General features: G+C 43.5%; 2 protein-coding genes across 2 annotated transcripts in view; one reads left to right on the forward strand and one right to left on the reverse strand.

Moving 5' to 3' along the window:
• Positions 1-21847, forward strand: part of LOC311003776 (rho GTPase-activating protein 12-like) — a 151008-nt gene that overhangs the window by 92534 nt on the left and 36627 nt on the right. The gene's annotated exons all lie outside the window — the stretch shown is intronic.
• The window catches only part of zeb1b (zinc finger E-box binding homeobox 1b), a gene marked incomplete at its 3' end in the record, with an annotated part of 75661 nt that overhangs the window by 2633 nt on the left and 51181 nt on the right, over positions 1-21847 (reverse strand). Inside the window, exons 3-9 of the mRNA XM_083995241.1 lie at positions 18919-19080; positions 16335-16537; positions 14934-15039; positions 13524-14503; positions 12044-12781; positions 9925-10087; positions 5067-5697 (exon numbers count right to left, since the gene is read on the reverse strand). Coding sequence (XP_083851367.1) covers positions 5067-5697; positions 9925-10087; positions 12044-12781; positions 13524-14503; positions 14934-15039; positions 16335-16537; positions 18919-19080 — 2983 coding nt within the window. The remainder of the gene's footprint in view (positions 1-5066; positions 5698-9924; positions 10088-12043; positions 12782-13523; positions 14504-14933; positions 15040-16334; positions 16538-18918; positions 19081-21847) is intronic.

Below are 21847 nucleotides of genomic sequence, written 5' to 3' on the forward strand. Positions count from 1 at the left end.
GCACCATTATTGGCAAGAGCACTCCATATCCTCTTAGCAGTTATAGCTTTTCAATTTTCCCTTTGAAATGCTGAGCCCAGCAGAACATACGGCAAATATCCGTGGGTTTGAGTACAGTAAAGCCTGTAAAACGCAGCGGTGCACCTGAACGCACCACCACGCAACAGGCCCCGTTTAGTTGTTGTGTATTTGACCTCTGTCTCCGCCGTGACCACTGTTACAGACATTTATAATGAGCATGATTACAAGACGCTGCTGGATGGTTTGACACGGTGTGAGCTGCTCTATAAACCTCCCTCCCTCACCCTCTCTTACCCTTCCTCCTCCCTCAATCCCCCCCGGGAAGCTGCATGGGGGAGTTTTCTGGGAAGGCGGATGGATGGTGGATGGTGGACGGGGGGAGAGAGAACTATCAAATATGTTCAGCAGCTATTGTATCATTTTCAGCTCCTCAACAGACTATGGATTTTTAGTCCATTCCATTATTAATTCATGCAGGTGGAGGAGGAGGAGGAGGAGGAGGGTCAACACTTCTAGAAACCTAATCTGGATCAATAGGGTTGACCTTGGGCTGGGCTCTGTGTGTGTGTGTGTGTGTGCTAAAATAGAAGCTGCAGTCTGTAGCTAGTTATTTTAGTTTAACTTAAAGGGATGGTTCAACATTTTGGCAAATTCGCCCGTCGCCATAATCCCTATAGTCATAGCAGTATAGGCTAATTATCTTTGATTATCGGTTTATGTTGTTTTGAGATCGGCGGGGCAGAGACGTGAGCTGCTCAGTGAACACAATGGAGGAGGTGAACGGTCTAGGTCCCCTGTCCCTCATCAAACTCATCAAATACACAATCCAACAACTCCACAACAACGCTCTGGTGGACAAGTTGTGACCTGCACATTCACCACGCTATGAGATAATCATGTATAAATATGTAACATTACGACACATGAAGCAAATACTCCGAACTACTTTGCGCTTTTGAAATCCCTCCGCCCAGCAGCCGTGTTTGGAAAGTAGTTCCAGCTGCATTTGCCTCTAAAACAACTCTGTCTCATAACTATACATGATTATCTCATAGCGTGGTGAATGTGCAGGTCACAACTTGTCCACCAGAGCGTTGTGGAGTTGTTGGATTGTGTATTTGATGAGTTTGATGAGGGACAGGGGACCTGTACCGTTCACCTCTGCTGTGTTTGCTGAGCAGCTCACGTCTCTGCCCCGCCGATCTCAAAACAACATGCACCGATAATTAAAGGTAATGAACCTACTATGGCAATGGGCAAATTTGACTATATGTTGAACTATCCCTTTAACAATGTGTTGCATGCAGGCTTTGCATGTTTTGTGTCTTTAAATGAGTCACTACTCACTACTAATGTACAACAACATTACATCCTGTGTGTTATTTAACAACAACATAGCTTATGTTTATGTTCAGAGTCTCTCCTGAACGAGGCTGTGATGAAACTACGGCTACGGCAAGCCAAATGGACCAATTTGGGACTTGGGGAATGTGCAGAGAGGTGAAGGCTGAGTATAAATCAGTGTAAAGAGCCGTCACAGATCCAGAGCATCATCAACAGTCACAGTTTAATCAGCGTTTCACAGCCGCTCTCTGGAAAAACCAACAACAACCAGTCATCTGATGTTTTCTGCAGCGACTTCGACGTGTTTGTGAGGAAAAACAGTCCATTAAATCAAGTTTTTTTTGTATTAAGGAAAAAACAAAAACAGGATTATTACGGTTAAACATTTAAATCAAATTCTAAACATGTTTTGTTTTTAATTGAAGAGATTTTCCCTTATGAGATTTTTTTTATTTTTTAATTGTTAATATTTAGCTGAATATTGCGGCGCAGGCAACAACGGCTCAATAACTGTGAGGTGACGACATCACGACAAAATAAGCAGCTTTGTAATTGATGTATTTTATTGTGAGATGGGGAGTCATAAAAAATGAACAAAAAAAAGGAAAAAACAAAAACAATCACTATAAAAAAAAAGATGAGGGTGTTAAAAGGAGAAGGAGGGGGCATATAAAAGTGGTGTAGAGGCGGGGTGTTGACACTGACATATAAAGTAACAAATTGGCACAAATAAAAACATAAAACATACGTCAATATTATTTTGGCTTGGCAAAAAAAAAAAAAAAAAAGGATAACAAAAAAACAACAAAAAAGGACAGTTTGTGTGGTTAAGCATCATCCTTCAATACAACAGCACACACTCATGCTATTAGACATACAATTAGTTTTCAAGAGTTCAGTAGCTTTATATCAGAGAGGGCGAAGAAAACTCAACTAACATGAGAATGGATGCAGAGGTCACAGGGTCCAATCAGGCTGCAGGGTGCCACTTCCTTCGTTTGCTTGTAAAAAAAAAAAAAGCTTCTTCTTTTTCTTTTTCTTCTTCTTCAGGACGCCGGAGTCTCCTTTTTCCAGGCTCGTTGTGGTTATTTGCCTTTTTTTTATTTTATTTCCATACTAAAATATATTATCGTATTAATACAAACTACAGTATTGTACACTACATAAAGTGTAATAAATAACCATAAAGAAATATAAAAAAATAAGACACATAAATATAAAAGTTCTCTAGGACTAAAACAGACACACACACCCATCTGGTCAGGGCAGGGGCAGGAAGGGGTAGGATGGGGCAGGGGGGTAGAGGGGTAGGGTAATAATAATAATAATAATACTGCCATTGCTGGAAAAAAAAAACATACAGTACACACACTGAACAGAACAAAACTCAACAAAAAACAGAGACAAAAAATAATAATAATACTGACAGGTAAAAACTTTGTTGAATTGAACTCCTGGGTTTTGTATTTGCCTACGTTTTTTTTTGTTTTTGTTACCTGAAGAGACGACTGAGCGTTTTTTTTCTTTTTCGCGGCGCGTTAAAAACAAGTGCACTGAACGAGCTGTGAATGGAAAAAAAAAAGGCAGGACACAGTTAAAACGATTAGAAAATTTAAACTTCATACGGTACGGCGTGTTATCCCGGCTTATTGATTATTGTTGATCTGGGGACCCGGCAATACCTGATCGTAACCTAGCCGCTAACGCTCCAGCAGCTAAAACTCTGTGGCACTTTTGATATGCATGTTTGTTCGTCTGGTTTCAGTTTGACTTTAAGTTGTTTTTTATTTTTGCATAAGGCTCGGAGAGACGCGGGAAAAAGGGGGGAAACTCTTTTCTTTTGCTCCCTCTGAACGTTTAAAGCAACAGTTTGACATTTTGGGAAATGTGCTAAATAAGCTTTAGCTTCATGCTGACAAAGAAAGCATATTTCGCTGCTTAGCTTTACTGTAAATACTAGCCTAAATCGGGGAAGATGCTACGCTAACCTGCACAGCTAACTTTGGGTTTTTTGGCGTTTGATGAACCAGCTAACAGGTGCTTTGCTGCCACCTGCTGGATGAGAGAGTGGAGCGGTAAACTAGAAGGAAGTATAACATGTTTCCCTGTGGTCCTCTGTAGGATAGGATAAGCTAAACTAAGCTAAGCTAAGCTAAGCTAAGCTAAGCTAAACAAACTCTGGTTGTAGCCATGTTTCTACTCTACATTATCAGACTACGGCCCAGTTTGTCCCAGTTTCATGACTAAAATGTCCCGATTTTCAACATCCACCTTCAACTCGTCACAGTTTTTGCACCGTTGTTAAATATTTAACTTGTTTTCATTGATCGTGTCCTGTCCTGCATGTGATCCAATATAAAAACAATGCACCATGCATATGGGCCGCCATCATCATAATACGCTTTGATGATGATGGTGTGCTGCATTCAGGGACTTCAGGTGCATTGAGCTCTGTGCATTAACACCCTGAAAATAACCTACACTCACTCTCAGATTGTGTATGTTTCCCAAAAGGTCAAACTGTTCCTGTGAGAGATTCGTAACTTTGACATCAACGTGTCTAAAAAAAAAAAAAGTCTAAAAATGGAACAAAACAACTGAAAAGACTCAACATCCGCCCTCCGATCCATGTTTTTTTTTCTTCTTAAGGCTCACAATCAAATCAAAACAACACCAACAAGAAAAAAAAAGAACAAAAAAAAAAAGAAGAAAGAAGTAATGCTAACATCTGCTAGCGTGATGGCGTGGTATATCTAGTGCGGTAATACTGAAGGGTAGACAACACAACTCAACTGCAACTTCATCCATTGGTAAACCAAGCCACTTGTAGTGCACAGGATCTTTTTTTTTTTTTACTTATTTCCTTCCAACTTAATAAAATACTGACTTTTTTTTTTTTTGTTCATTGGCAATAAAAAGGTATAGAAATATCTCCCAACTGTACAGCTTTCAAAGGTTAAAATATGAGTGATAAAATTAGTAACACTGATAAAAAGAAATGACCCAAGGTGTTTTAGTAATAAAACATTATCTAAAACATGTCGGCTCTAGCTTCCAAAGTCTGTATAATGCATTTCCTTTGTTAAAATTCATGTTCGTCTTCATCTTTTTTCTTTTTTACAAATGGGTTTTGTTTTTTATTTTTTATTTTTCTAACAGTGAGACGTCGTCGTCGCTCTCCTGTGGAAAAGTCACTAGTATTTTTTTCAGGCACACCTGGATTTTCTACACAGTAGTGAACTGAAAGGAGCCGTCGGAGCGACCAGACATCACCTCCTCCTTCCTCCTCCTCCTCCTCCTCCTCCTCCTCTTCCTCAGGGGAGGTGAGGAAGAGGAGGAGGCCTCTGATTGTGTCTTGTGGAGGAGTCTGGTTCCTCCTTCACTCAGCGTCTCCTTCCTCCTCCTCCATCTCCTCCTCCTCCTTCTGGTTCTTGTCTTCAGAAACCGTGTTCCTGTTTGTTGTTTTCTCCTCTGTGACCTCCTCCTCTTTCTCCTCCTCCTCCTTCTCCTTCTCCTCCTCTGCTTTCCCCTCTTCCGTCACCCCTCCCTCTGTATCCATCGCTCCCTCTTCCTCCATTTTGACTTCCTCCTCCTTCTCCTCCTCCTTCTCCTCCTCGTCTTCTTGCACACTCCCGACCACTGCCTCCTCCTCCTCTTCTTCCTGCTGCTCCTGCTCCTCCTCCTTCTCCTCCTCCTCCTGCCTGGTATCAGCCTCCTCCTCCTCCTCCTCTGATTTCATCTCCACCTCTCCTCCTCTCTCTACAATCTCCTCCTTGTTCCTGTGCCCCTCCTCCTCCTCCTCCTCCTCCTCCTCTTCCTCCTCCTCCTCCTCCCCTCCTTCGTCGCCTATCTGCACCACCTGGATTTCGTCCATGTCCACCGCTGCTCCTCCTTCCTCCTCCTCCTCCTCCTCCTCTTCCTCCTCCTCCTCCTCTTCGCTCTCCTCCTCCTCCTCCCCTCTTGTGCTGCTCCCTCGCTCGTCCAGGTCCAGCTGGGAGGAGGAGGAGGAGGCGAGGAGCTGCGCTTGCGCCCGGCTCAGCGCCTCCAGCTCGGCCTGTATCATCTCTCCGTCCAGCTCGGGGCTCCCGGGGCCTCCTCTTTCTCCTCCTTCTCCTCCTTCTTCTCCTCCTCCGCCCGGCGTCTGCGCCTCCTTCTTGCAGTAGGAGTAGCGGTGGTTCATGTGCTGCGAGTACGAGCCCGAGTGGGAGAAGCGCTTGCCGCACTTGTCGCACTGGTACGGTTTCTCCCCCGAGTGGAGCCGCATGTGTTCGATCAGGTGGTGTTTGTGTTTGAAGGCTTTGCTGCAGATGCCGCACTCGTGAGGCCGCTTCCCTGCACAGACACACAAACACAAAACACAAAACCAACACGTTAGAGAAGAGGAAACGAAACAAAACACAGTGAACTCAAGTCTTGTGGTGCATTCAAAACAACTCTGACATCATTGCGTGGTACAACATGCTGCAGGAACTTGGAAGAGAAAAGACATGGATGTTTGGCATATTGTGGCTCATCGCTGAATACAAAATTATGTTTATTTTGGAGGCAAATGAAGAGGAGAGGAGACGCCACTGGTGACTGCATAACTGTTAAAGGGACAACGAGGAGTTTATATTAAATATAATATAATAAATATAATAAATAATAAAAATAAATAACCACATTTTGGTTATTTATTTTTATTATTTATTATATTTTATTATTAGTGGTGGCGGAAACGCTGGTCGGTTTCTTTACTTTCGGTTTTGTGGCGAGTCATGAGAATAACGCCGCCGAATCACCATTTATGGTCGGAACTACGACGGCACTGGCGTAGCCACGGGTGTGCCAGGGTGTGCCAGTGCCACCCACAGAGGAAGCTGGCACACCCAAAAAATTTGATGCATTTTTTGTTTTTGTTATAGTCTATAGCTACTAACATGTTATCGATCAGTTAATACATTTGTAAAAATTGCCGTCAGGTGATGCGTTGCGGAGAAACTGGACTAATGGAATAATTAACGAGTTCAAGGCCAGGCCACGCCGTCTTGCCCTTTAAATTGAGAGCTGCGCAGTGCGCACAGGTAAGCAGCTATATCATTGTCCTCTTCTGCTTTGCGATATAAAACCATCAGGCCAGGCTGTTACATAATCATATGTGATGAATGATAAGCCCACTAGTTGTGTTCAGATGGTTAAATAGCTTTGTTGATCATGCGATCAAAGTCATTTAAGCGCCGTTACGCACGCCGCACCTCTCTCGTCCAGTGCGCTCCTCCTCTCCTCTCCTCTCCTCTCCTCTCCTCTCCAGTACCTGGCTGCTCTGCTCTGGGACCGGGGCTGAGAGACGTCACCGCTGCCTTCACTCCGTCCGTGATCCATCTGGTCAGCGCGTTTAGACCCGAGTGGCCTGAGTGTCCCACCTGAGCTCTGTGCCATAGCGCGCAGCTCCAGCTCAATGAATGACAGCAGGTCTCCCAGTTACCTGCTTAGCTGCTGCTCAACACTGATCAGAGCAGCTCTCCCTCGTTTGCTGAGGTTTTATTATAAACTAAAATCTTCTTTTGTTCTTTGTCGCATAGGCCTATATCTCCCCATCTTCTCTTCACTTCATCTCTTCTCTTCTTGTTTTACCAACCACATTTGAACTTTCTCATAGATAATCTCCCACGTTTCTTATGCTGCAGCTCCACAATGTTTATTTGTCCCTCTCTCTATTAATGCGTCGGATCAAATTTTTATTCTGCGTTTGTATCCATCCAGCTCTGTGTCCACACTCTCCATGGCGGAAACGGTTACGCGCAAAACCCTCATTTAAATACTGCGGTTTGCGCGTGTTGTCATTTAGTGTGTTACTCTTAGTAGATCACCTATTGTGTGTGCGCTAACCAGACACGCAAAAGTGTGTTTTTTTATGACTTTGTTATTGATTTATTTGAGCACGTCATATGTGTGAATGTTTTGACCTGTTGTACTGTTGACTATAAGAGCAGTTACTAAGCAGTTTTTTTTTACTCAGCGTTGCATATAGATTAGAAGATAAGTATGATCATACAGGGTTGCCATGATGCCACTGTTACATTATGTGCAGTCTGTGTCTGATGCTTGTTAAAGGCCTATGGCTTGTTGAGAGCGAATAACACATGGTTTGTTATTACTGATGAGAACGCACACAACATATAATGTTGGAATTCTTTTGAATATTTATGGAGGTGTAACGCTCAGTTTGTTGAAAATAAATTTGGCACACCCAGTCTTTGCAGGTGCACACCCAATGTCTTTTTTCTGGCTACGCTACTGTACGACGGTATGTGATCGTTTTCGAACCTCTGACTTTAATTCTTGATGAATGAAAACATGAGTCTGTCTTGCGCCGGTCAAAGAATTTCACGGTGCGGAGGCTCATAAATGTAGTGTGAAAACGCTTTGCCTTTCCAAAACTCCTCTTAGTCCCTTTAAACATTATTTCCTTTACATACAAGGACCACAATTTCACACAATACAACAATCACAGCTTAAAGCAGATATCAGCTTCACGGCCGTTTCGGCTAATGCTGCGTTCAAGGCAGGCTTTTGAAACCGTAAGTTACAGCTTCAAGTCACAACTACGACTTGGTAGCGTTCCAGGTAACCCGTAGCTCGTGTTTTTACCATCCTGTTGTCTGTGAAAGTTCCCTATAACGGCCACTCGTAACTTCCGACCCGTGAACTCGTACCAGATCGAACTGGTATGACTTCCCAGGAAGGAAAAACACAAAGTACGAGTTTCTTTGAACGCACCATGAGTTAGCAGCCCCCGCCCTTGTCAGGCATCAATTGGTCCTCGTGCTACGTCACCACATTCACGCGCATCCCTTGGCTGCACACACAGCCCTTCATGCCGTTCTCTCTCCTCATTGGATAACACTTGTATCCCACAAGGAAAATTTTCTCCTCGGGTTACAGCAGAGCAGAGTGACGGAGAGACTCGTGTTTAGGCTGAAATACTTCATGTAAGTGATTGCTGACGGAAAATAGGACTATTTAGGACTTATATTAACAAAAACATTCCACTGATATCTGCTTTAATATAAACGTATTTCATTTTTTAATTATTGCTGTTTACTGTAAGATGAAGGCCGCCATGTTTTAGTATATTATATTTTGGGGGCTTTTTCGCCTTTAATGGACAGGATAGTTGAGAGAGAGACAGGAAATGGGAGGCAGGGTTGACACGCAGGATAGGGCCGCTCAATGCCGGATTCGAACCATTTCAGAGCTCTGAAATGATACCGAGTTTCCGACCTGTAATTTCCGAGTTCGACGTCATTCAGTACAACTTTGACAACTCAGAGCTTTGTTTTTTTCCAACTTCCAAGTTTTTTTGAACGCAGCATTGGTGAGTCAAACCATATCTGGCTCCCGAGGACTTTCGAAAGCGTCATTCCTGCTTTTTTTTTTTTTTTTTAATGACATCCAGATTAGATTATTGTTACTCTCTGTATGTTGAGCAAAGGCAGTTGACTCTTCATCGGCTTCAACTATAGTTTAAAATTCAGCTGCACTGTCCTGCTTCCTGTCCTGATTTTAAAGGGGGACGATGCAGGTCTGGTCACTTTTTCTCTGTTTTGGTCTTTATCTTTTCACCACAGAGCTCCGCCTACAGTTACATACTTTCACTTCACTAAAAGCTCACCGCTAACCCTCCTCCCTCTCCTCCTGGCCATGTGAATTTAAGATTTCAAATGGACTAGCGCCGCCGTATTTACGTGACCCTTTAAGCCTTTAAGCCCCTAGTCAGAGTGAGTCGGTCATCGAACCAGCTTCTTTTGGCTCTGGAACAAACTTCAAAAACAATTGAAGTCATTGCTAAAGACTCAACCTCTTCTCTTTGGGCCTTTAACTTGGTTGAATCTGTGCGTGGAACTGGAGCATGAATGTGTATTTGTCTATGTCTAAACTGTTTTAATCCTGTTTTAATTGTGTTGTCTGATCAAGGCCTGTTATGTACAGTGCTTTGGTCCACTGTGGTTGCATTACAACTGTTGCATAAGATGCCAGAGCAGCGAGGAGTCGTATCCAAGGAAAACATTTAAAAAAACAACAAAATCCCAACGATTGTGCTTTAAAAAACAAAAAAACAAAAAGCACTATGTAGTTTCACCTAGGATGAGGTCATCTGGAGCAGAGAGCAGCGGTCGGACGCCAGGTATCAGAGTAAGAAATAAGAAAAAAAAAAAAAAAGAAAGCAGCAAAGCTTAAACGCCTCTGAGAGCAGTGACCTGAGCTTGGCCGCGGAGTCGGACTCTCTCGGAGCCAAATCACTACCAGAGCTCTCGGCTCTTGCAACATTCGGTGCTTCACATGAGAAGCTGGCAGTGCAGAGGTGGGAGGTGGAGCCGCAGTTGGCGGAAAGAAATTCTCAGACCTCTTCTGTGCTGTGTTGAGTAATACCTGCAGGAATGGAGGTGTCCACCCCTCTTTTACTGTGACTCATCTTTCCCAGTGAGCAATTGGTGAGACAAGAGAGAGAAGAGTGTGTGTGTGTGTGTGTGTAATATAATGTGTGTGAGACAATCAATCAATGTTGTTTTGTTATACCTGTGTGTTCGTATTTGTGTCTCAGCAACGAGCTGCTCTTCTGGAAGATCTTGTCGCACAGGTCGCAGGCGTACATGCCGCTGTCCGTCTTCTTCATCTTCTTCCTCGCCGGACCCGAGTCTGAGTCATTCTGCTCCTCCGAGCCGGTGTCCAGCTTCTCCTCCTGGAAGAGGAGGAAAAATGAGAAACCACATTAATATAAACACACACACACTCACACACTCACACTGTGGGAGGAATTCAAACTTTCTGTTCTGTGGCAAAAACACAAAACGAGTGACTCAAAGAAAGAACCAGAGCGGTGATTTACAGGAAGTGCTGCTGCGTCATAAACTCTCTCCGGACACTTGACCGCTCTCGACCGCGTTGTTCACTTCCACCTGCAGCTGCCGAGACTCAACCCCACTGATGCACTGATGGAGGATGTGAGGCCTTATTAAGAAGCGGATATATACACAGACCTCTTCGTGTTTTTTTACAAGGCAGGTCTATGCCAATCCACTTAACACGAAAGTATAATACAACAACAATAAATCAATGAGGCAGGCAGAGGTGTAGCGTTTAAACAGATTCCAGCGGATCAATAGCGGCTCTGCAGTAAAGTGCAGCCTCATGTCCTCTGGGCGACGGCCCAGGAAGATCACTCACACACACGCACACACACACACACACCCGGAGAGATCTACATCCATCATTAGAGGCACATTAGGTGTCGGCACAATGAAGAACTATTAAAGGCTATCATTTTTACAAAGAGCTGGATTCTGACATTTCTATATATGACTTATTGATTAGGGTTTGGATGCTTTCAGACTATTTATCACGTTCTGGTGGTTTTGAACAATGAGGAGTAATGATCTGCAGCTCAGGAGTTTGACTGATCGCTGAGAGAGGAGGAGGAGGGGAAGACGAAGCTGCTGGATTCTAGTTCAAAATGGCTGCTGGGTCAGACACAGACGAAGAAGAAGATACAAAACTGGTGCTGGTCATAAAATATACTGTAGCTATGTCCAACTGAAGTAATTCTACTAATCAATATTTTATAGATCATTAGATAACCTCCCAGAAATCCATGCGTTTTCAGTGATTTAAGACAGAACCTGTTTCCTGTTTCCCTCACTAACGTACTGTTCACACCGTGTGACCTGAGAATGAGTGTGTGCTGCGTTCACATTGGATAGTTTGTTAATTTTGTGCACTTGTGAAAAGCCTGTTATTTTTATCCACCAAGCAGAGAGCACAGTATTTTAATGCATTTTACTTTGTACATGTTATATAGTTCATGATATATATGTATATTTATAAAAATTACACATTATTAAGCATTAGTTAAGCATTAAATACTGAATTCATCATTTATAACACATGAATACTCATTAGTATGTAGTTTATAAACAGTAAAAATGTTTTACTCATCATTGATAAGCACTAACTGTATTTATAAACTACATACTAATGAGTATTAATGCGTTATAAGTGAAGAATTCAGTATTTATTAATGCTTAATTAATGCTTAATAGTGTGTACTTATTATAAAGTGTTACCATATGTGTTTATTATTCATAAAGTCCTGTTTCTCTTTTATATTATGCTGCTGTGACAAATGAATAAAGTTTAACCCTTCTAACCTAACCTAGATACACAGCATGACCTCATGATTTGATTTCCAGGTGTTTACAGTTTGCAACCTGTGTTTAAGAGTATGTTCCTTTAAAATAATCAAGAATATTTTTCTGTATCTTTCACTAACTACCTGTGTGACATTCAGGCTCAGTTTGGTGAGTTTCTGACTGTTATTTCTAAAGATCTATGAGAAATTACAGACACTTCCCTTCTTGTAGAATCAGAAATTTACAGTATTTTTGTGGCTCATGATTAATTTAAAAGATCATCCAAATAAACTAATTTGCATTAAATGTTTTTATTAAAACATCTATTTTATAAACTACACAGCTCAAAAATATGGAAAACAATTTACTTGTGCTTTGTTCTACCTCGGGTGAAGGTACAGCATCTATAAACTGCAGCCTCTTTGGGTCTCTCTACGCTCAGCTAAGTGTCAACCAGCAGCTTTACATTCAGCTGTGTCGTTGTGTCGTTGTGGGCGGGGCTTGCTCACCTTGACGCCGTTGAGGTGGATGGTTTCGTGCATGTCGGTGGCGGCGGTGATGGCGGCGGCGACGGGGCCGGTGGCTGTAGCTGTAGTGGTGTAGGTGTAGGCCAGCTGAGGGATCAGGATAGTCTGTTTGTTGTTGCTGGCGAGCGCCCGCAGGCACTGCATCGTCACGATGTCCAGCGGTTTGGCGCCCGTCGGGCCGGCGAACACCGCGATGGGCGACGACGCCTCTTTCTTTGTGCAAGTTAAGTTCAGGGGTTCGTCCCTGTTGCCGCGCGACGGCGCCGAGGGCTGGACGCCGCCGCTCGCCGTCGTCTCCGCCTCCTCTCGTTGCTGCTGCGGCGGCTTCGGCAGCGACAGGTCCAGGGGGCCGTCGGCGCTCTGCGGGGGCCGCGCCGGGACCGGGCCGCCGGCCGTCAGGTTGAGCGGCGAGGGCGACGCCGGCGAGCTGCGGGCGCCGTTGGTCTCGGCGGGCGTGGCCTCGGTGGGGCTGTCCCGGGTCGCGGAGGAGGGGCTCATGGCGGATGCGTCGTCCTTCTTCCCCGGGACCAGAGACACGACGGCGTTGGCGTCACAGACGGCGTCCTCCTCCTCCGACGGCGGCGTCGGCGCCCCCAGAGAGATCTGACCCTCCTGCATCTTGTCGAACCACTTCTTCACCACGTGCACCGGCAGGCTGACCGAGTCCGAGATCTTGGCGAGCTCGTCCTTGGTGGGCTCGGCGTTCAGGGCGAAGTAGGCCTGAAAGATAAAGATACTTTGTTAATCCTTTGCAGGAAATTACAACGTTACCAGCAGCGGAAGACAACACAAGAAATTTCAAAGAAATTTCAAATTTCAAATTTCTTTGATCTTAGGATCTTTTAAATTCCTTATTTATTTTTTTACTAAGCCAAGCTTCTGTCCTTTTTACTTTACACCTCTCTTTTAGAACTGATAATGCCGACTGCTATGGTTTTGATGCTGTGCAATGCTGTAAGTCTGTCTCGGTACTTGTGTCTATTGCCTGCATGTCGGTCCTTGTACTTATGTCCATTGTATGTATGTCTGTCACTGCTTATTGCTGCTTATATGATCTTGCTGCTACACGGTGCACTTTTGCCCAAGACGAATTTCCCCTTTTGGGGACAATAAAGTTTATCTAATCTAATCTAACACACATCATGCACAAGAATACACAATAACAACTAGGGCTGGACGATATGCTTTTCTCCCGATTCGATTCTTCTACGATTTTTTGGATGGCGATTCGATTTAAATTGCGATTCTACGATATTGCCGATTCTCTCGATTTTTAGTCTTTAGCATTTTTAACATTTATCTACACACAAATACTGTAGGAGCCTATAAATTACAGCAACATACTCCATTATAAAGTGAACTTAAACCCTTTTCAAAACCTGGACTCTCTGTATGTAAAAAAAAAGGCTGACAAATGCACATTGCACAATATTATGTAACAACAATAAGAACAATCCAGCACCTTGAGCAGCGACAGCAGGTTCTTGGGCTGGTTGCAGAGCGCGCCCTCGGCCAGCAGCGCCGCCACGGCCGACTCCGACTTCTCCAGGCTGGTGCCGTTGAGCCGCAGCGCGTCCTTCTTGCAGTGCTTGTGCTTGAGGGCGTGCAGCGCCTCCAGGCCGCCGGGGCAGCTCTCACACAGCAGACACGTCTTAGTGGTCTTCTCCTCTCGGTCCGGCGGCGTCTCGCTGCACCGGGCGCCTTTGATCGTCAGGTCCTCGGGGAGTTTCTGCGACTTGAAGGCGTCGATGGCGTCGGCGGCGTCCGGCTCCTTCTTCATCAGGTTCTGGGCCGTGAGCTGGCCCTGGTCCAGGCTGTAGTTGATGATGATCTTGGCGTTCCCGTCCTGGCCGACGATGGGCAGGCTGATGGCGGAGATGAGCTGCTGCGGCGCCGCGTGGAGCATCCCGGCGGTCAGCCCCGAGCTCAGCTGCAGCGCCGCGCCGCCCTGGCCCTTGGCGTTGTTCTCCAGCACCTGGCGGATCACGTTCCCGTCCACCGCCACCTTGAGGGCGTTCTGCAGGTCGGCCAGGTTGATGCTGATGGGCGACACCAGCCCCACGGTGGGCAGCACCACCGCCTGCACCGTGCCCCCGTTGTACACGCCCCCGTTCATGGCGGCGGCCACGGCGGGCGACGCCATCACCGCCGGCTTGTACTCGTAGTCCACCGGCTCGGTCTTGATCTGGTTCAGGGGCAGTTGCTCCTGCAGCGGCTTGCTGTGCTCCAGCTTCTCCCTGATCTGCGAGCGCAGCGCCGACGACGGCGGCGTGGGCACCAGCGGCGTCGGACCCTGGCTCTGCGTTTTGGCGTTGTTGCCGAGCCGCGGTCGGCCGTTGACTGAGATGACGCTGATGCACTTCTTGCTGCTGATGTGGGAGCTGTAGGAGCCGGAGTGGGAGAACCGCTTCTTGCAGTTGGAGCACTCATAGGGTTTCTCTCCTGCACGGAAAACCACAATATAGAGAAAAATAACGAGGAGGAAGAGGGGGAGGAAGAGGAAGAGAGAGGGAGAAACAGATTTCCATTAGTGAATGAAGCTAAAGGAGCGAGCCAGGCTATGAGCACTACGGCAGGAAAAGAGCTCTAATGCATTTCAATGATGCTTAAACGCTGATGTAATGGCACCGTGGGGAACTGCCCTCCTCTAATTGCCATCCCATAATGCAAAAAAGAAACACAGTTATTATTATTATTATTATTATTATTATTATGGCACATTATAGGGAAAAAAGCAGCACACACATAATGGACTGAGACACAACGAAAGAGAATCTAAACGCACACGGGAATCGTCTCGACTACATAAATAAAACACAAATATGAGGCAACACGAGGCGTTGCCACGGCGCTCACTCAGTCACTAACTCACCGCTGTGGATGCGTAGGTGCTCCTTCAGGTGGTGCTTGTATTTAAACGCTTTGCCACATTCAGTGCACTTGAATTTACGATTGCCGCCCGACGGTGTGATGTGTCTCTGTGAGAGAGAGAGAGAAACAGAGAGAGGTCAGCACACAACGAAAACACACGACCTTTGAACTCGGACTAATTCATGGCTCAGTGTCATTAATCAATCGCGAGAGGCAAAAGTTCATGTTTATTTATCGTGTGGAGGCGAGTTCAGAGACTGAATCGTTCAGAGACTCAGAGGGGACGGAGGTAATTAACAATACACATGTTTTAGTTCAGATGTGACAATTACACACATTAGTTCATCATTAGTCAATACTTTATTCTTTATTTATAAATCTATCAACTCTACACTCATGCTAATAAGTCATGTAACTCTGGATTAATAAATTAACTTATATAATGTGTTAAATAAATAAGTAATAAAAGTATTGTATCAATTATGAACCAGTTATTGATGAGATGTCAGAGGTTCATAAGATCATTTATTTATATATATATTATTTTATTATAGATATATTAGTGACACATTATTAAGCCTTATTTAATAGTTAATTCATCATTTATTAAGCATTTTAACCAAGAAAACTGAACCTTTATAAACATAGTTATAAACGTTGAACTCTGGATTGATAATCTCATTTGGAATGTGTTTAATTATGGTATTTTCATACTTAAATGAAAGATATCGTTTATAACTCAAGTCTTGTATCACTTATTTAAATGTTTTATTATAGATGAGCTAATTAAACATGTATAAGGTGACACTTTATATTAATGACACATTATTAAGCTTTATCAAATAGTAAATTAATCATTTATTAAGCATTTTAACTAAGAAATATGTAATTTATTATATTTTATTAAGTATTTATCTAACCAGTAGTAACTACCTGACTTCATCATGACCTGCTGTGTTTATAACACATCTATTAATTGCATAAATGTTCATGTAAGTATTTACAGACCCTTTATAAATGATCTTATGAAGTCATGAGTTCATTATGAGTTAAACTTTGCTTATAAATTACAGACTAATTAGTATCAGTAAAGGAAGAATGCATGAATCAGATATTTAATTATGTTTAACTATAGTGCTGCATGGTGTGTAGTTATTATAAAGTGTTACATTATGTATATAGATATCAAAAACACTTGTTGGTTTTCAGCCTTGTAGAGTTTTAATATCATGAACCAGAGGAGCAGAGTCCTTTTAAAGCTTCACAAAAGAAGCAATTAAATCCAATAGAGTTGTGCATTTTCTTTCACAACCTGCAGCATAAAGAGCAAATAAAAACCAATCTCCATCCGTGTGTGTGTGTGTGTCTAAATGTGTATGTGTGTGTTTGTGTGAGCCGTTACCTGGTCGCGGCCGGCCTTGTGCACCGTCATGTGCCGCTCCAGCTGCGCGCGGTAGGCGAAGCTGTAGCTGCACTCGGGGCAGTTGAAGCTCTCCTCCGTCTTCTCGTGCCGGTACTTGATGTGCTCCTTCAGGGAGCTGTAGCGCTTGTAGCCACGGGAACAGTACGGACAGGTGAGCAGCTGAGAGAAGGAGTCCGGGGTGCCTGAGAGGTGGGTGGGGGGGAAACAACAGCACAAAGGAGAGAGAGAAAGAAAAGAAAAGAAAGAAAGAAAGAGGGGATTATAAAGACACATGAGAGAAAAGGAGGAGGTGTGGAGGAGGAGGAGTCAAGCTCTTTGAAGCTGCACATGACCTGCTGCAGTGACACCCTCCTGCTATTTCACTAATCACTGTGAGACCCCCCCCCCCAACATCAACACCACAGGTAAACAGCAGCATCCAGGTGATCAACCAGGATGAAAGCTGGTTTATTTTTGTGTTTCTCGCATCTGATGATCACACAGGAACTTGTTTTGACACTTTTTTAAAATCTCATACAGACTTTTTGTGTTCAAGTGTCAAAAAGACAAACACTGCAAAAACTCAAATATCTTACCAAGAATATTTCTAGTCAAAATAAATCTCATTAAACTTAACATTTAAAAAGTAGCTTGTTTTTAGACACTTTTTACTTCTTTCAATCATATTTTCACTTGAAATAATCTGATAGTGGGGCAAGTTTTTCTTTCTTATAACGAAGCACAAAAAACTTGCTTTCACTGGCAGATTTTTCTACTTATTTCAAGTGAAAATTTGTTTGAAACAAGTGAAAATGATCTAAAAACAAGTTGATTTTTAGGTGATGAGTCTTGTTTTAAGTGGAAAGAGATTAGTTTTGACTAGAAATGAGACATTTTGACAAGAAATAAGACAAATATTCTTGGAAAGATTTTGAGTTTTTGCAGTGCAGACAGACAAGAACAAGAGGACATATATACAAAATAATCAAAATATGTACAAATAAAATATATGAGTATATAAAATGTAAATGTTATTGACTGATCGGAAATTCACATTTATCCGGCAAAGAAACTGTTTCCATCATTGTTTTATCGATCAGGAGAAAATCCGGTGAGATCGACAGGACAAATGTTTTGTCGATATTCAGAACATTTTCTGTTTCCATAAAGCTTTTTTCTGTTTTTATTATTTGCAGTTGTTTCACTCACCTGATGAAAGCTGTTTTATTTTTATTTTTATTTTTATGTTTCTCGCCTCTGATTTTGCTCCTTTTGTTGTTTCATGTCAGGAGGGAAAGCGAGCTGGGTGAACAACATGTGCCACCTGCCTGCATCCATCCAGCGTCTCGGTTCGCCCTCGCCCCCCCCACCCCTCCGGCTCCCACACAGGTAAAGCATTCAGCGTGTTAACAGGTGATGTATTAACCCCCCCCCCTCCTCCCCGTGGGACAGGTGAGCTGAGGGCGACACACACACATTAACCGCCCAGGTAGCCGTGAGTCAGAGCTCACACAGACGTGACAAATTTACTCAGGTGTTGCTGTTTCTCTCCTTCCCTCCCTCCCCCTCCTCCCCCCTCCCTCTCTCATTCTGTGGCAGCAGCAGGTGAAAGGCAGAAAAAAGAAAAAAGAGGAGAAGGAGAAGGAGAAGCCCGGGAGCCATAAAGAGCTGTGTGAGCTGCACTTAACAAATCGCGGCGTGTGTAATGATGTCGGAGAGTGGCGTTAATGGGGTGGAGTTAACACCTGAGGTGAGACGAGGGGGGGGCAGGTAGAGCCAAACTACCCTGAGGGGGGGGGGTAATTACTGTGTAGGTGCAACAGCTCATTGACTGTGAACTCGCAGGTGGAAACAAAACGCTGCTGTTTATTCTGGTGTGAGTCGTTTTAACACCTGAACCTGCTTTTATTATTATATTATTTTTTATTGCACTTGTTTCCTGAGCTTTGATGGCTTTTAAAGCTACAAATTAAAAAAAAAAATGCTTTATGGAAACAGAAAATGTTCTGAATATCGACAACATTCACATTTGTCCTGTCGATCTCATCGGATTTTCTCCTGATCGATAAAACGCAGAGGGAAACAGTTCTTTGCCGGATAAATGTGAATTTCCGATCACGTTTTACGTCAGTTCCACTACGTATTTTTGCTTTACCGTATGCCACAATAAGTTAATAATAATAATTCATTTAATTTATATAGCGCTTTTCAGTAACCCAAAGACGCTTACAAAGAAAGTTGGCAGATAAGCACTATTATAACTTGTGCAATATTTACAAAACTTCACTTGGTTGGTGTTCATATTGCTTAGTGCTTTCCAAGGTAAGTCTTGTGCACATTTGGGTTTTTTTCGGTGCAAAAATGAATGGAAACACCTTAAAATGAAAAATGAAATGTATTCTATTCACCAGTTTGAATGCAAAACAGCATGTGACGTCATTATGCACGGGGTTTTATTCGATTTAAAGCTCTTTATTTAGTGGTTGATTGACAAAAACGTAGCATAATGTCACTGCTGTTGTTTCTTTCCTTGTTTTTTTATTTGATATTTAATTAATAATAGTTATTATTTGTATTTTAGTACCGTTCTCGTCGTGGATGCTGGCGTCCGGCGTGCCCTGCCGCTGCGGCTCGTCCTCCGGGGCTTCTGGGTAAATGACGGCCGTGTCTCCTTGCTGTAGCATCTCCTCCACCAGGGCGTCTGTGCTCCCGTCGTCCTCGCCGTCCGACACACAATCCTCCTTCACTGTGATGTAGAGAGAGAAGAGAAAAGAAAAGAAAAAAACACTCATTATAAAGAACTGAACTGTGTCTGTGCAGGTTTCAACCTCGACCTTTGTGTGTCTGTGTGAAACGTGATGTTGTGTCTCCATAGGTGAGGCGTTCGGGGCCTTGATCGTGACATGGAATGAGCGGCGTGGAGCCACAGGGCGGGGGAAAAAAAAGACAAACATCCAGAGAGAGCTGAGCTGTTCTGTTGTTCATAATAGGACGAGAAAACTAATTAGCATCAAAGGCCACAGGCGACTGTACGAGCATCAGCCTCTATTCACACTGTTGTTAGGTCGGGTACTTGTTGAGACAGAGAATGATAATTAGCTGATGGATCTTGTCCTTATGTATTGCAGCAGATAGATATCACACACACACACACACACACACACACACACACACACACAGATACAGACACACACACACACACACACTCTGGGCTCTCTGGAGAGGCTCGGCCTTCAGACTGTGCTTAATATCCGAGCGAATGAGGAGCTGCATGTGGGAGCTGCTGCTGCTGCTGCTGCTGCTGCTGCTGCTGCTGCTGCTGCTGAGCGTGTTCTTCCTGCTTGCTGCTGCTGCTGCTCCTCTAACCAGCACTAATTACCGAGCGGGCGGCTTCAGAGGAGGAAGTGTAACCTGAGGATGGAGTTTAGGATGCACCAGCGCTGCTTCCTTTTTCCTTCACTTCTTCCTGAAACGCATGAAAAACGGAGCCGGAACCGAGTTTTTTCCTCCTCCACGGAGCCGTTAGTTAGTTACACTGCAAAAACTCAAAATCTTTCCAAGAATATTTCTCTTATTTCTTGTCAAAATGTCTCATTTCTAGTCCAAACTAATCTCTTTTCACTTAAAATAAGACTCATCACCTAAAAATGAACTTGTTTTGAGATAATTTTCATTTGTTTCAAACAAATTTTCACTTGAAATAAGTAGAAAAATCTGCCAGTGAAAGCAAGTTTTTTGTGCTTGTAATAAGAAAGAAAAACTTGCTCCACTATCAGATTTTTCTACTTATTTCAAGTGAAAATCTGCTTGAAAGAAGTAAAAAGTGTCTAAAAACAAGCTACTTTTTATGTGATGAGTCTTATTTTAAGTATAATGAGATTTGTTTTGACTAGAAATGACATTTTGACTAGAAATAAGACAAATATTCTTGGTAAGATTTTGAGTTCTTGCAGTGTGGTTAGTTAGTTAGTGTGACTGTGACTGTGTGAGTCATTACGAGTATTTAGCTAAAAGCAAAAGTTCAGGCTGCTGCTGCTGTTTACAGGGCAGATGTTCCTGTGGATCGATTTAAACGCCCCCCACCACCTCCCCCCCCACACCCCCCACCCCACCTCTCCCCTTCTGCTTAGTCGAGATTTGAGGATTGTGTTTTGTGAATTGTGCGCGTTGAAAGACGGCGCCAGCTGTGTTCTCCTCCGAGACGGGAACAGGTGTAGCACTTCATGACTCACAACAAGACGCACACAGTGAATACCAGCGCTGTTACACAGACACACACATGTGCACACACACAGACACATGTGCACACACACACACGGCAGCCGCTGCAGCTCCGGCTTCCTCTGGTGCACCTTAACAAAGCCGTGAGACAATACGAGCTCAGTCATTTGTTGCTATGGTTATTAAAGACCAAACCCCAGTGAGAGATGATACAGAGACAGAGGTTGTCTGCTGATCAGCGTGTGTGTGTGTGTGTGTGTGTGTGTGTGTGTGTGTGTGTGTGTGTGTGTGTGTGTGTGTGTGTGTGTGTAACAGCAGGTGCTGAGAAAAGTCAGACTGAGCGTTTCTCATCCCACACTCGAGGGTCAGGAACATTACGGCGTCATAACCTCAACGTATCGCACTGATTCTTCTCCCATGACCTCAACAACATTAATAACCCCCCCATTAACAGAAACATGTTCATTTGCTTCTTGTTTGCATGAAAACAGCAGGATTTAGCCGTTAGCTTAGCTTAGCATCGAGACAGAAGGAGCTCTCCTGTCAAGATCAGGTTGAAAACATCCAACCAGACTGGTTAACTCATCTGTAATGAGGTATAATTTATAATTTGGAGTCGTCTGAGCAGCAGAAATCAGTTCAGATGAGATCTTAATAGAAGCACGTGTTATATAACCAAAATAAAACATGTTTATTAGGATCCCAAGAGCCTCGATCTGTCTGATCATTTAACAAGGTTTTAGAGCCTAATATCAAATATTTAGTTAATAAAATGAAAACCTCTGACTTTCCCTCCTGCACTGGGACAAAGTTCATTCTCTATATTTGGATATGAATATACACTACTCACAAAAAGTAAAAAATAAATAAATAAATCAGAATGCAGCTAAAATGCACTATAACCTCTACAGGTGAACTTAATTTAACCTTCTCTAAACTTTTGAATGCACATGTCCAATAGTTCAATGTTTCAGTTCTTATTGAATAACATGCTGTTCTCTAACAGTTGCTATAGCCACCACTGTTATTAGCTTTTGTTTGAGATAAAGAAATTACCGTTGCATCCTTCTACTTAAAAGGCTTTCATGATAGAATAACAATGTAGCATGAACTTTTTATAGATTCTGGTCAAATATCCTTAACTTTTTGTGAGTAGTTAGTTGTTTTCACATCCTCAAGCCTCTAATTTTTGTCTAGTTGACTGTGTGATGACCTGCAGGTCAGGAGGAGACTGTGTTCCAGTTTATAACGCTATTATTGTGTTGTTGGGTTAATAATGTTGTGTTGTTAAT

Source organism: Trachurus trachurus (genome assembly GCF_905171665.1).
Source record: "Trachurus trachurus genome assembly, chromosome: 20".
In the NCBI taxonomy this organism is placed as follows: Eukaryota; Metazoa; Chordata; class Actinopteri; order Carangiformes; family Carangidae; genus Trachurus; species Trachurus trachurus.